The sequence below is a fragment of the Dendrobium catenatum genome, unplaced genomic scaffold (assembly GCF_001605985.2).
Source record: "Dendrobium catenatum unplaced genomic scaffold, ASM160598v2 fragScaff_scaffold_273, whole genome shotgun sequence".
Classification (NCBI taxonomy): Eukaryota; Viridiplantae; Streptophyta; class Magnoliopsida; order Asparagales; family Orchidaceae; genus Dendrobium; species Dendrobium catenatum.
The window spans coordinates 1,846,215-1,858,927 of NW_021318735.1; the positions used below are offsets into that span (position 1 = coordinate 1,846,215).

At 34.8% G+C, this 12,713-nt stretch overlaps 1 protein-coding gene across 1 annotated transcript; it reads left to right on the plus strand.

Annotated features, from left to right (window-relative positions):
• The first annotated feature begins 1,545 nt into the window (after positions 1 to 1,545).
• On the plus strand, positions 1,546 to 12,261 carry LOC110106754 (calcium-dependent protein kinase 10). Its single transcript, XM_020836744.2, has 7 exons — positions 1,546 to 2,604; positions 6,094 to 6,237; positions 6,341 to 6,493; positions 8,119 to 8,234; positions 10,693 to 10,860; positions 11,359 to 11,583; positions 11,950 to 12,261. Exons 1-7 carry the CDS (start codon positions 1,809 to 1,811, stop codon positions 12,070 to 12,072), a joined length of 1,725 nt encoding a protein of 574 aa, XP_020692403.1. The 5' UTR covers positions 1,546 to 1,808; the 3' UTR covers positions 12,073 to 12,261.
• Positions 12,262 to 12,713: the final 452 nt, after the last annotated feature.

A 12,713-nucleotide genomic window follows, 5' to 3' on the forward strand; every position in this document is an offset into this window, starting at 1 on the left:
ATTTTTTAATTTTTTTTTGCGAGTTGAATGCAATGACATAAATTTTAATTTGTGTCAACTAGGTTCATTGATAAAAGTCAAGAGATTTCGTGACATGGCTCGGCGATCGAATCTTGTCTATGCTAGATTTATGCTTGGACATTCAACATTTCAAAACTATATAATATATACAATATCTGCATTTATAACAATAAAGCTAGAGCTTAAAAAAAACCAAACCATACTTCAAATTGGCCTTCATGCTCTGCTTCAACTTCTTTCCCACCTCTCTTCTTCCCCTCTCCTTCCCCTTTCCCTGAAATATTTAGAGGAAAAATGAATGTGTAATCCATCATTAAAACTCCATTAGTGTCCTTTAGATCATATGTTTCATTCTATCTGCAATATGTCGCTCTTGAGCCCCACATATGCATCCAACAAAATATTTCTTTAATGAGCTAGCTCAAAGTTATAAATTTGAACTCATACTCGATTAGTTTGTCAAGCTCAAAGTTGAGGTTAGGGGTGACTTGAGTTCAACTTAATTCATTTACACCCTAACCTCAAAGGATAGTACGTAATTTTAATAATATTAGATAGTTCATGGAGCTGTTCCGAGCAAAAGAAAGTCGTCGGTGACCAAGAATTGCTCTTCTTGAATCTACTCTTCAGCAAGAAAAATAGGATCAAAATTTTTTTCTTGACTCTAAAATATTGTGAGTGTCATTATTTGACTTCTACAAAATGTTGGAGAAAAAAAATTATGAATCACAGTTAAGAGCTGTGGTAAAGCGGTTGATAAATTTTTTTTCTTCTATCATTGATCTTGATTGAAGAGCATTATCTTACACTAACCAAGTTAAAATTTGGCCTCAATGTCTTACTTTATATTATTTATTTTTAGGTTATTCAGTTTTTGAATGCTTAATTCTTATGCTCAAATTTGAGTTGGTTCCGTTGGCTTATGTTTTGTTTGAGATAATTTTTTAAAGCAATTTTTTTGTACAAAAATTTCTATATTGAAAGATGTTTTAGAAAATAGTAAGAAAATCATCCCAAACGAAATCTTAGTTAGAGAAAATCATAAAAACTGTTATATTAATTGATATTGTAACCATAATTATTAATTACCTAGCATGGAGCTTATTGGTTTGGAGATTTGTCTTCATCCATGCATGCGATTAAGTGTTGAGTGCCGGTGACTTGTGAGGGAGAGATTATTACGTATTGTCCGGACCGTCCGGAGGCGAATTCGGACGCACCGCGTCACTTGGATGCACTGGGCCCCGGATGACGTGGCACGTCAGGATTCGCCTCCGGACGAATCCGGATGCCGCACATAATAATTTTTCCTTGCGAGGTGTGTGAGTTCGCCCAGAAGATTAAAAAAATCTAAATATTAAAAAATTCGCATTTAATATAAATAAAAAATTAATGTTTAGCAACTAAGTTAGCACCTAAATCCCTACTACAAAATTTCCGATCTTTTATTAAATCAAAGATAGGATCATATGCTTGATTCTTGCTTGTATCAGTTACTCGTCTTCAGCTAGATATTTTATATATTAAGTCCAGGTTTAGTCCTCCGCTAATAGGATACACCCTTTTCTTCCTGATGTTGCTAATTCCCACAGTTTCCTGCCTATTTCATCAACCCTCCTCGCTTCATCCCCCCTTCCTCTTGCCAAATCTCTTCAGTTTCGTGATAAAGATGCAATCTTGCTACAAAAAATCTCTCCTTTCGTGATAAGAGTTCTGAGACCGGAATCGCATGCAGAGAGAACGGGAAGAGGGAGTGTAGACTAGAGATCTACTGAGCCTTGAACCCCATGGGAAATACATGTGTCGGCCCAAGCTTCTCCAAGAATGGAATTCTGCAATCCTTTACTGCAACCCTTTGGCCTACCCAAGCACAGGATGATGCATTACCCCCCATGAAAAGCGGCGATTCTGGAAACGAAACTTCTTTAACTGTCGAAAACAGACCTCCGGAGCAGGTTAAGATCCAAGAAGCTAAATTTCCAGCAGCTGAGGCGAAGCTCCCATCTGATCCGCCTCCTAAAAAACCACCAAAGAAGCCGATACATGGAAAGAGAATCTCAAGTGCTGGTCTTCTTGGTTCTGTATTGCGGCGAAAAACTCAGAATTTAAAGGAGATTTATAGCTTAGGAAAGAAGCTTGGGCAAGGACAGTTTGGAACTACTTACTTGTGTGTGGAGAAGGTTACTGGGAAAGAGTATGCTTGCAAATCTATAGCTAAGAGGAAATTGACTACTGAAGATGATGTGGAGGATGTGAGGAGGGAGATTCAGATAATGCATCACTTGGCCGGCCATCCGAATATTATTTCAATCAAGGGAGCTTATGAAGATGCTGTGGCTGTTCATGTTGTGATGGATTTGTGTGCTGGGGGTGAGTTGTTTGATAGGATAATTCAGAAGGGGCATTATACAGAGAAAAAGGCTGCAGAGCTTACAAGGGTTATTGTGGGTGTTGTGGAGGCTTGTCACTCTTTGGGGGTTATGCATCGAGATCTGAAGCCAGAGAATTTTCTTTTTGTTAATCAGTCTGAGGAGGCTCTTCTCAAGACAATTGACTTTGGGCTGTCTATATTTTTCAAACCTGGTAATTCTTCTTTTGTTTTGGATTTGTTACTTTTGTGTAATCTTAAATGCATGTTTGAGTATCAACCTTAAAATTCGAGGTAATCTCCTTATTGCTTATGTTTGCTGATTATTTCCTTTGAGTACTGTATATTGCCTCATTCAGTTGAGGATACAATGTCATATATATTCTCCATAGGAGTAAAAGCTTGTAAGGAAGACATTTTGTAAATTTTATTGGAATGTTAGGTGAAGAAGAAACTGTGTATTTGTAACTATGTATTAAATAACTAGATATTCCTAAATGTGATGGACAATAAGGTAGTCTATCAACATCTTACAAAAGGAATAGCTGGACATATACATTAAAATCCCAACCTTCCCTTGACCCTTGATCCCACGGCCAGGATGGGGATCCGGGGGAGGCTCACCTAGATCACGTTGATCTCCTTACATATTCGGGTGGGTGATTTAGCAAGGATTTTATTAGGGCAATTATGCATGATTCCGTATTTATTTGTTTCTTTATTAAGGTATCTTGTATAAATCTATTGGGATAGTTTTATATAATGAAATATAAAAAATATTTTCCCTCTCCAATTCTCTAAGTTTAACATGGTATCAGAGTAAGCGAGGGAGTGAGCAGGAACTAATGCGTACGTGCGTGCCTTAGTGGAGATGACTGACTCTCATGTGTGTGTTGGAGCCAAACCGAGCAAAAAACGAGCGATTGAAGAGCTATTGTACACGCCATTAAATCCTCGACTCGAAGAGCCCCTCCCCTCGCCCCAAATCTCGACCGCTTTTGCATGTTCCCGATCCACTACCCTTTGATTTGGGAGATGTACAAGAAGGCCGCAGCCTTCTGGACATTAAAAAAAAAAATCGACCTCTCTTAAGATCTCCGCCACTGGATCAACCCCTCAAATCGAACGAACGCCACTTCGTAACCCACATTCTCACCTCCTTCGCTACCATTGATGAAATTGTTATTGAGAACCTTGCCGATCGGATTCAGACTGAAGTCAGTTTACTTGATTCGAAGCTCGTCGATTAAATAGTGCTGACATGTGGAGTTGCCCAGATGATGCACATAGCGGGGAAGAATATGGCTTTCTTGGTTGTAAGACAATTTACTGCTACGGTTTAGTGCATGCTTATAGTGACTAAAGAGTTGGTGAGCATGTAGATGGTGAAGTACGCTACTTCCCTAAGTAGGGAGTCGATCATGGATATCGAGGGTGAGGATACAAAGAGATTAGAAGCACTTTATCCTACTTTGAAGGAGCTGGTGCTTGTTGGTTCTCAAGGTTCCCACCACCAGCCTTTATTGTTGGAATTATGAGGAATGCAGGTTCCCACCATCGGCCTTCATTACCAAAATTCTGAGGAATACTAGTCCTTCCATCGGCCTTCATTACCAAAATTATGAGGAATACTAGTCCTTCCATTGGCCTTCATTTCCAAAATTGTAAGAAATATTGGTCTTTCTACTTCCTTCATGCGTCCAAAACTGTGGAGAGATCGAGTGGGAGGGTTCCTTTTGCATGCAACGTCCAGAGTCGATCGAGCAGAAGCGAGAGAAGTCGAGCGTTGGACCTCTTGTGTGCGTATGAAAAGGGTTGAGAGTTCAAGGACAAGCAAGAGTGTAAGACCTGCACTCTTTCCTGCGATCAGACCTGAGGGATCAGAGGCCTTGCATTCACCTATATGGGGTCGAATAAACAGGAGTGTTCGGGTGGAGTCGGAAGACTGATTTGCATTGGGGGAAAGGCTCACTCTATTGGGTGGGAGGAGATTTGTGTGCCAAGTGCTGAGCCGCTTGAGACGTGTTTTTCTGTTGTTGTCCTTGAAGCTTGCCTCAACCCTAAAAAACATATTTTTTTCTATTGTCGTTCCTTTATTGCCGACCTTCCCTTGTAGTTGTTATCACATCTATAACCAATGTAGCCTTCATTGCTGCCCTACTTAATATAGCCTTCATTATTACGCTTTGTCACCGCAATGTCTAAAGCTAATTTCTCTCAAAGTTTTGACCAAATAGAGGACTCTATGGTGCACCAAGTGACTTGATAAATCTACTTTTCTGTGACTAATTATCAAGCTAGGAATGATAAATATGGATTCCCCAACTTGAGGGGTAGTGTTAAAATCCCAACCGTCCCTTGACCCTGATCCCACTATGAGGATGGGTATTTGTGGGAGGCTCACCTGGATCACGCTGATCTCCTTCCATATTTGGGTGGCTGATTTAGGAAGGATTATTTTAGGGCAATTATGCATGATTCCATATTTATTTGTTTCTTAATTAAAATATCTTGTACAGATCTATAAATAGGGATAGTTTTGTATAATGAAATAAAAAAAGTATTTTCCCTCTCCAATTCTCTAAATTTAACAATATATTAGTAGGCTAAAACCAGCTAGTTATATGAATTTTTAGATGCTGCTGTCTCACTAACTTTATAACTACCTATAGTACTCTGTAAGTCAAATCCTTACACATTTGTGCCTCATTATTTTAGTTTCTTAAGTTAATATTCAATTTGCTTAGTGTGAGTGGCATATCAGTAAGTGATGCATGCGTACAACTGTAATATCAACTTAGATTCTCTTAAATAACTCATCTTCTATCAGATTTTGCAGATCATTGGTTTTTTAGTTTTCATGGTACAAATAAGAATTTTACATACTAAAAGGTTTGTGCCTATATTTCTGGTCAAGTTGGCCTATGATGGCATACAACAACAACAAATCTTTATGCCACTACATGGGGTCGGCTACATTAATCCTTATGATTGCATACGATAAGAAAATCTTATCATGATTACTTGTAATACATTTGCTTATAGCTTTTTTTGCTAATATTTCTTTCCAATGATAATTTATCCTCTTTTAATTGGGTGCTGAAATGAAGATGCGTTTTATTGGCATTGAGTTTTCGATTTGGCGTTGCTGTGGTCTCTTGTACTGTGCTGTATAATGCTGTGTTTCGCTGTGCTTGCCAAGTTAAGGTTAATTATTGCTGGTAAAATCATGTTAAGATTGCTTGATAAAGTTACATAAGATAGTTGTTGTTTGGTTAAAATTAGCTATGATCATGATATGAATTGATTGAATGATTACAATGAATTTGATTATGAATGTTTTTTATAATTATAACCTAATATCCTAATCATAATAATTATTTAAATTACTAAGAAAGCTGAAATCCATTAGACTCTTATGTGGGAAGCTACACAACATCTTAAATCTGCTTCTGTTGTTCGAGGAAGTCAAAGTAGACATAAAAAAGGTATGCCACAGAACCCAAATCAACATTATCACTTTTTCCCACTTAAGCTCTACATACCTTGGACCATTTGATAATTTAATTAAGCGTTTTGAAATTTGATATCAATCTTAGGTGATTAAAAGTTCAATTTTGCATCTATCTTCATAACATTTGTTTTGATGTTCAACATTTGTATTTTCTTCTTTGTAATTTTTAATTGGTGGCTATTCATTTCAGGTGACATGTTTTCTGATGTGGTTGGTAGTCCTTACTATGTAGCACCAGAAGTTCTTAGAAAGCGGTATGGTATTGAGGCAGATGTTTGGAGCGCTGGGGTGATTATTTATATCCTTCTTAGTGGTGTCCCTCCTTTTTGGGCAGGTTTTGATCTTTACCAATATTTTCGATATGCTTGTTGTTTCGATTTCGTCTTGATTTTTCAACCTTTTAAGCTAACTTATGCTTCTGATTTTGTTATCAATAGAGTCCGAACAAGGTATTTTTGATGAGGTTCTGCATGGTGATCTTGACTTTGAGACTGATCCATGGCCTAGCATCTCAGATAGTGCTAAAGATCTTGTGAAGAAAATGCTTGTAAGAGATCCTAAAAGGAGGTTGACAGTTCATGAAGTTTTGTGTGAGTTCTCAATCTTAATTTCTGTTAGACAAAAGTATGAAGGAAATTTTCTATTTTACTTTTTTTTTATGTAGATTTCTTTTTCACCTTGGTATGTTTGGGTGGGGAAGGGGGAGGATTAGGGGTGTTAGTTCGGGTTTATGAGTCAAGTTTGGATCCACCTTTAAAAGAAGATTAACACGATATAGTTATTCCGTATTCAACTTGTTTATTAAACGGGTTAAAAATTGAAACCTAAATCTGATCTTATACAACAATAACAACATCAAGTGTTTATCCTACTATGTGCGGTCGGGTACATGAATCCTATTTTTCCATTTTGCCCTATTAAAAGTTAAATTCTCATTTAAATCTAATAAAAAATGTCATTTCTAATATTTTCTAACCAAGTCTTTTTAGGTCTACCTCTACCCTTCTTAACATAAGTCAAATCTAATACATCCACTTTCCTAACCGGGTCATCGGAAGGCCGTCGTTTTATGTGACTAAACCATCTAAGGCGACTCTCTCTAATCTTATCTTACACTGGAGCTACTCAAACCTTTTCACGTATACACTCGTTTCATATCTTGCTCTAAGAGTAAAGCCACTCATCCACCAGAGCATCCTCATCTCTGCAACACTTAACTTAATATTATGCTTCTCTTTTAATGGTTAATATTCTGCACCATAAAGCATTGTAGGTCTAACCGCCATCTTATTATAATTTAACCTTAAGTTTGAGGAGGACTTTTCTATCATTTGAGTATTTCACAAAAAAAAAAAAAAAAATCTAACACTTAAGTCATTATTTTCAGGTTGACCCAAACCTGAATCAACCAGAATCCAACCCAATTTTTTTCGAGTAAAAAAAATAGATATGAATATGATCCAAAATTTATACATTTTGACCCGAGCCTAAAATTTTCATTTCAGATTCAATTCATGTTTTTTTATTAGGTCTAATGTTGACACCCCTATGGAGTTAAAACAATAAATAATCAAGAATGCAGATAAGATTTCGTAAAAATCATTGTTCTTATTGTCATGTCTTTATTACATATATTTTATAAATCTATTCTGAAACTTTGGTTGAAGTGGAGGAATGCATCAGGCTTGTTGTGTGATAGAAAAGTATCCCTCAAACTTAAGGAAAAATTCTATAAGATGGTAGTGAGGCCTGCAATGCTTTATAGTGTTGAATGTTGGCCATTAAAAGAGAAGCATAATACTAAGTTAAGTGTGGCAGAGATGAGGATGCTCAGGTGGATGAGTGGCTTTACCCTTATAAATAGGATACAAAATGAGCATATACGTGAAAAGGTTGGAGTAGCTCCAGTAGAAGATAAGATTAGAGAGAGTCGACTTAGATGGTTTGGTCACATAAATCGGCGGCCTTCCAATGACCCGGTTAGGAGAGTAGAGGTATTAGATTTAACTTATGTTAAGAAAGGTAGAGATAGACCTAAAAAGACTTGGTTAGAAAATATTAGGAATGACCTTTCTTTATTTGATTTAAACGAGAATTTCACCTTCAATAGGACACAATGGAGAAAAAAGATTCATGTAGCCGACCCCACGTAGTGGGATAAAGGCCTTTTGTTGTTGTTGTTGTTCTGAAACTTTGGTGCAATTTTATTTTGCAGGTCATCCATGGGTTCAAGTTAATGGTGTTGCTCCCGACAAGCCCTTAGATTCTGCAGTCTTAACTCGCATGAAGCATTTCTCTGCAATGAACAAGCTCAAGAGGATGGCTCTGAGGGTAAGTTCCTAGAAAGCGTTGACTTCATAACATTAAATATTATCGAAGATTAACTGTTGTTAATGTGATGTGCACATGAAAGCAACTTTTAATATTAAAATATTAATTTACTATTTGACAATGTGTAGGTTATCAAATGCTATTTATTTGTTATAGTGTTATTTATCTAATCTTTATCTGTTTGATTCAGTGTTCTGATGATGACATCAATATGCAGAAACTAGGATTGACATAAGATTTACATGTTTATAATATAATGGTGTGTTTGTGTAAAACTCATCTAGTTTGGCCTTTTAGTGAAAAAATATTATAATTTCAAAATTTTACAACCAAAGACGACAACCTGTCCTATTTTATCAGCAAGGTCAACTTACTTTTTTCTTATGCCAGAGTTTCTTAAACCTTGACATTATTACTTAGTTTTCTCTTGAAACTCCAACAGTACCACTAAAGTTTGCTATTAAACTACTATAGTGTAATACTAGGATTTCATAAAAATCCGAAGTAGTATTGCGAGGAAGGCCAAATTGTATAATTTAATGATTTCAACAGACTAAAGCTTCGTTTGGGATGGTTTCTTAATGCTTCTTAAAGTAGCTTTTTAGTACAAAAAATTTAATTTTTCTATTAAAAAATTGCTTTAAGAATCAGTAAGAAAGTTGTCCCAAACGAATCCTAAATGTTTGACATCTTCTAGTGGCATAATATTGCACAACGGATGTTAATGAATTTGATTACGTTTTTGTGTAGCAATAACAACAATTTTTTTTTTTTAACCTTGCTAGTTTAGTTGGTGGTCAGCATGAGTTGTACTGTTGCATGTTTCTTTCGCCTTACTTTACTTGGCTTAATGCGCTTGTGGCTGCATGTTAACACAGTTTTGATTAATTTCAAATGTTTTAGATCAGCACAGGACTTGAGATACCCTTTTTATACTTTCTATTTCTTCATAATTTTCCTTTGCTGCAACTGAAAAAAAAGTTATTTTTGCTGACAGATGCTAATTTTTTGGTTTATGAATATTTCTTTACACTTAAAAAAATTTCAAATTGGGATAATTAAATCCACAGCCCTCTTCTTCAATTTGAATTGTATTTATAACTCTCTTCTACATTATAAAGGTATAGATGACTTCCATATATGAGGGTTATATGCATATATTTATATGTAAGATTTAAGAGATAATTTAGTGGTTCTTAAGGTTATCTGTATATTCTTCAAGTCATGAGGGTTAAATTCTAATTTCAAATATTGAGTTGAGGTAGTTAATTGCCACTTCTATATATGTTTTTGACATGAGATTTACATGTTTATAATATAAAGTGTGTTTGTGTAAAACTTATGTAGTTTGGTCTTTTAGTGAAAGAATATAATAATTTCAAAATTTTACAACCAAAGACAATAACCTGTCCTATTTTATCAGCAAGGTCAACTTACTTTATTCTTATATCAGAGTTTCTTAAAATCTGGCCATTATTACTTAGTTTTCTCTTGAAACTCCAACAGTACCACTAAAGTTTGCTATTAAACTACTATAATGTAATACTAGGATTTCATAAAAATCCCTATTAGTATTGCAGGGAGGATGGCCAAGTTATATAATTTAATGATTTCAGCAGACTAAAGCTTCATTTTTCATTTGGGACGGTTTTTTAATGCTTCTCAAAACAACTTTTTAGTACAAAAAATTTAATTTTTATGCTAAAAAGTTGGTTTAAGGAACAGTAAGAAAGTCGTCTCAAACGAAGCCTAAATGTTTGACATCTTCTAGTGGCATAATATTGCACAGCAGATGTTAATGAATTTGATTACGTTTTTGTGTAGCAATAACAGCAAAATTTTATTTTTTAACCTTGCTCGTTTAGTTGGTGGTCAGCATGAGTTGTACTGCTGCATGGTTCTTTGGCCTTTCTTTACTTGGCTTAATGCGCTTGAGGATACGTTTTCACACAGTTATGATAAATTTCAAATATTTTAGAGCAGCACAGGACTTGATATACCTTTTTTATACTCTTTTTCTTCATAATTTTCCTTTGCTGCAACTGAAGAAAAAAATTATTTTTGCTGACAGATGCTAATTTTTTGGTTTATGAATATTTCTTTACACTTCAAAAAAATTTCAAATTGAGATAATTAAATCCACAGCCCTCTTATTCAAATTGAATTGTATTTATAACTCTTTTCTACATTATAAAGGTATAGATGACTTCCATATATGAGGGTTATATGCTTATATTTATATGTAAGATTTAAGGGATAATTTAGTGGTTCTTAAGGTTATCTTTATATTCTTCAAGTCATGAGGGTTAAATTCTAATTTCAAATATTGAGTTGAGGTAGTTAATTGCCACTTTTATGCATGTTTTTTAGTGGTTGGTGAATTGTTATATTGTTAAAGTTATTATTATTATTATTATTGGCTGAAATTTCCAAAAAAAAAAAAATTTTCTTTTTTTAGGTGATCGCAGAGAGCCTATCTGAGGATGAAATTGCTGGCCTGAAGGAAATGTTCAAGATGATAGACACTGACAATAGTGGACATATAACCTTTGATGAACTAAAAGTTGGATTAGAAAGAGTGGGTGCAAACCTCAAGGAGTCAGAAATTTATGCTCTCATGGAAGCTGTGAGTGCTACTTTGCAATTTTGTTTTCTCATTATCTTTTAAATAAGCTTTCCACTACAAAATCAGAATTATGAGCATTACCAGAATAAGCTAATTTATTTTCATCTCATATGTTGCACATAAAGACTACTGCCTTTGCTTCAGATCTCAGATCTCATTACTATTGTTACTTGCTACATATTATTTTTCCATCATTATATCATCATGGAATCATCAACATCTTCCTTATTCCAACTATTTTGATTTGGCTTTATGCATTTTATTCTACATTCATTTTCTTACTTGTTGGGTGATGTCTTTATCTCTCATCATCGCCATTGTTAGCCTATTATCTCAAATATTTGAGGTTGGCTTTATGAATCATTATTTTTCTTCATTCTCGACTAAGTTGATCCCTCCCATGCCCTTCATAATCCTTCCAGTTCTACCTACATGCAACTTACGCCTTCTTATGTTATGGCTTAGTAGCTCTGATTCTCATTGATTGTATTTTTGTAGGCTGATGTTGATAACAGTGGAACCATAGACTACGGTGAATTTATAGCTGCAACTGTACATCTAAACAAAATAAACAGAGAGGATCACTTATTTACAGCCTTCTCCTATTTTGATAAGGATGGAAGTGGTTACATAACTAGAGATGAACTCCAACAGGCCTGTGAAGAATTTGGTATGGAGGATTTAAGATTGGAGGAAATTATCAAAGAAGTTGATCAAGACAATGTAAACTTCTTGACATTTGGTTATCTCAAATCCTTAAAAATTAGCAATGTTGTGTGATTAATTTTTAGGAGAATTTACATGCAGACCATACAATTCTTAGTTATTTACATCTAACACCTAAATTGTTATATTTATTTGTGTAATACTTAAATATCTAAATCACATCAAAATATATGAATGAAAATATGAATTTTACTTAATATAAATCAATGTTAGTAGTATTTCTTGATGTGATGTAAATATTATGATGCTATGTAAGAAAATATAGCTATGTATATCTACCTCTCCTTAGATTTACGCTAGCGGTTCTTGTGGTCGATATTATCTATAAATTTTAGTGATTTTTAATTTTATTTTTTCGTGCAGGATGGTCGCATCGATTACAATGAATTTGTCGAAATGATGCACAAGGGTAGTGCGGGATTTGGAAAGAAAGGCTTGCAGAATAATCTGAGTGTTGGACTTAGGGAGGCTTTGAGGCTTGTTTAATCAGGAAGGATTATACATTTTTGTTATGAGTTTTTTTTTTTCTTCTGTTTTTAGGAAATGTAAAGATTGATTGAGAGCTTGGATTGAGAAGCACAATCAAGTTTGCTGTATTTATACTGAATCCATCAAATCTTGTATGATGATTTGTTTGCATAAAGAATGAAAAAATGTGAAGCTTCTACTTTATAATTGTTTCTTCTTGTCTGAAATTTCATTGTACTTGTAATTTAAAGTGTCAACATTTGCAAAGCTTATATTTTTATTTTAATGTTGCTTTCAAAAAGATTATTCAGATGCAAAGGGAGCTTTATGCATGGTTTCCATCCATCTTCAATGTTTGTTAAGAGTAATGTTGATCTAAATTGAACCGTTCGAATTCATCTCTTATACAAGTAAGATGAATACTTACACATACTGAACTAATATTCTCACCAATATGCGATTGTCAAAAGCTTAGAGAGTCAATGGCTGTCAATTTTTTTCTTTTCAGTTTATTAAGTTTATTTTTATTTAAGTCCAGTTCATCATTATTTGCTTAAGTTTAGGTCCCCTGTCACTATAAAATTTGGCGGCATCCCGACTTCTCCCCCATTTAAGAAAAAATTCAAGAGTTCGGGCCTCCCGTCATGCTAGACAAAAGC

Coding starts and splice junctions, on each gene's coding strand:
- LOC110106754 (XM_020836744.2), top strand. CDS start 1,809: ATGGGAAATACATGTGTCGGCCCAAGCTTCTCCAAGAATGGAATTCTG. Junction 10,861..11,358: donor TTTATGCTCTCATGGAAGCT/GTGAGTGCTACT, acceptor GTATTTTTGTAG/GCTGATGTTGATAACAGTGG. Junction 11,584..11,949: donor AAGAAGTTGATCAAGACAAT/GTAAACTTCTTG, acceptor TTTTTCGTGCAG/GATGGTCGCATCGATTACAA.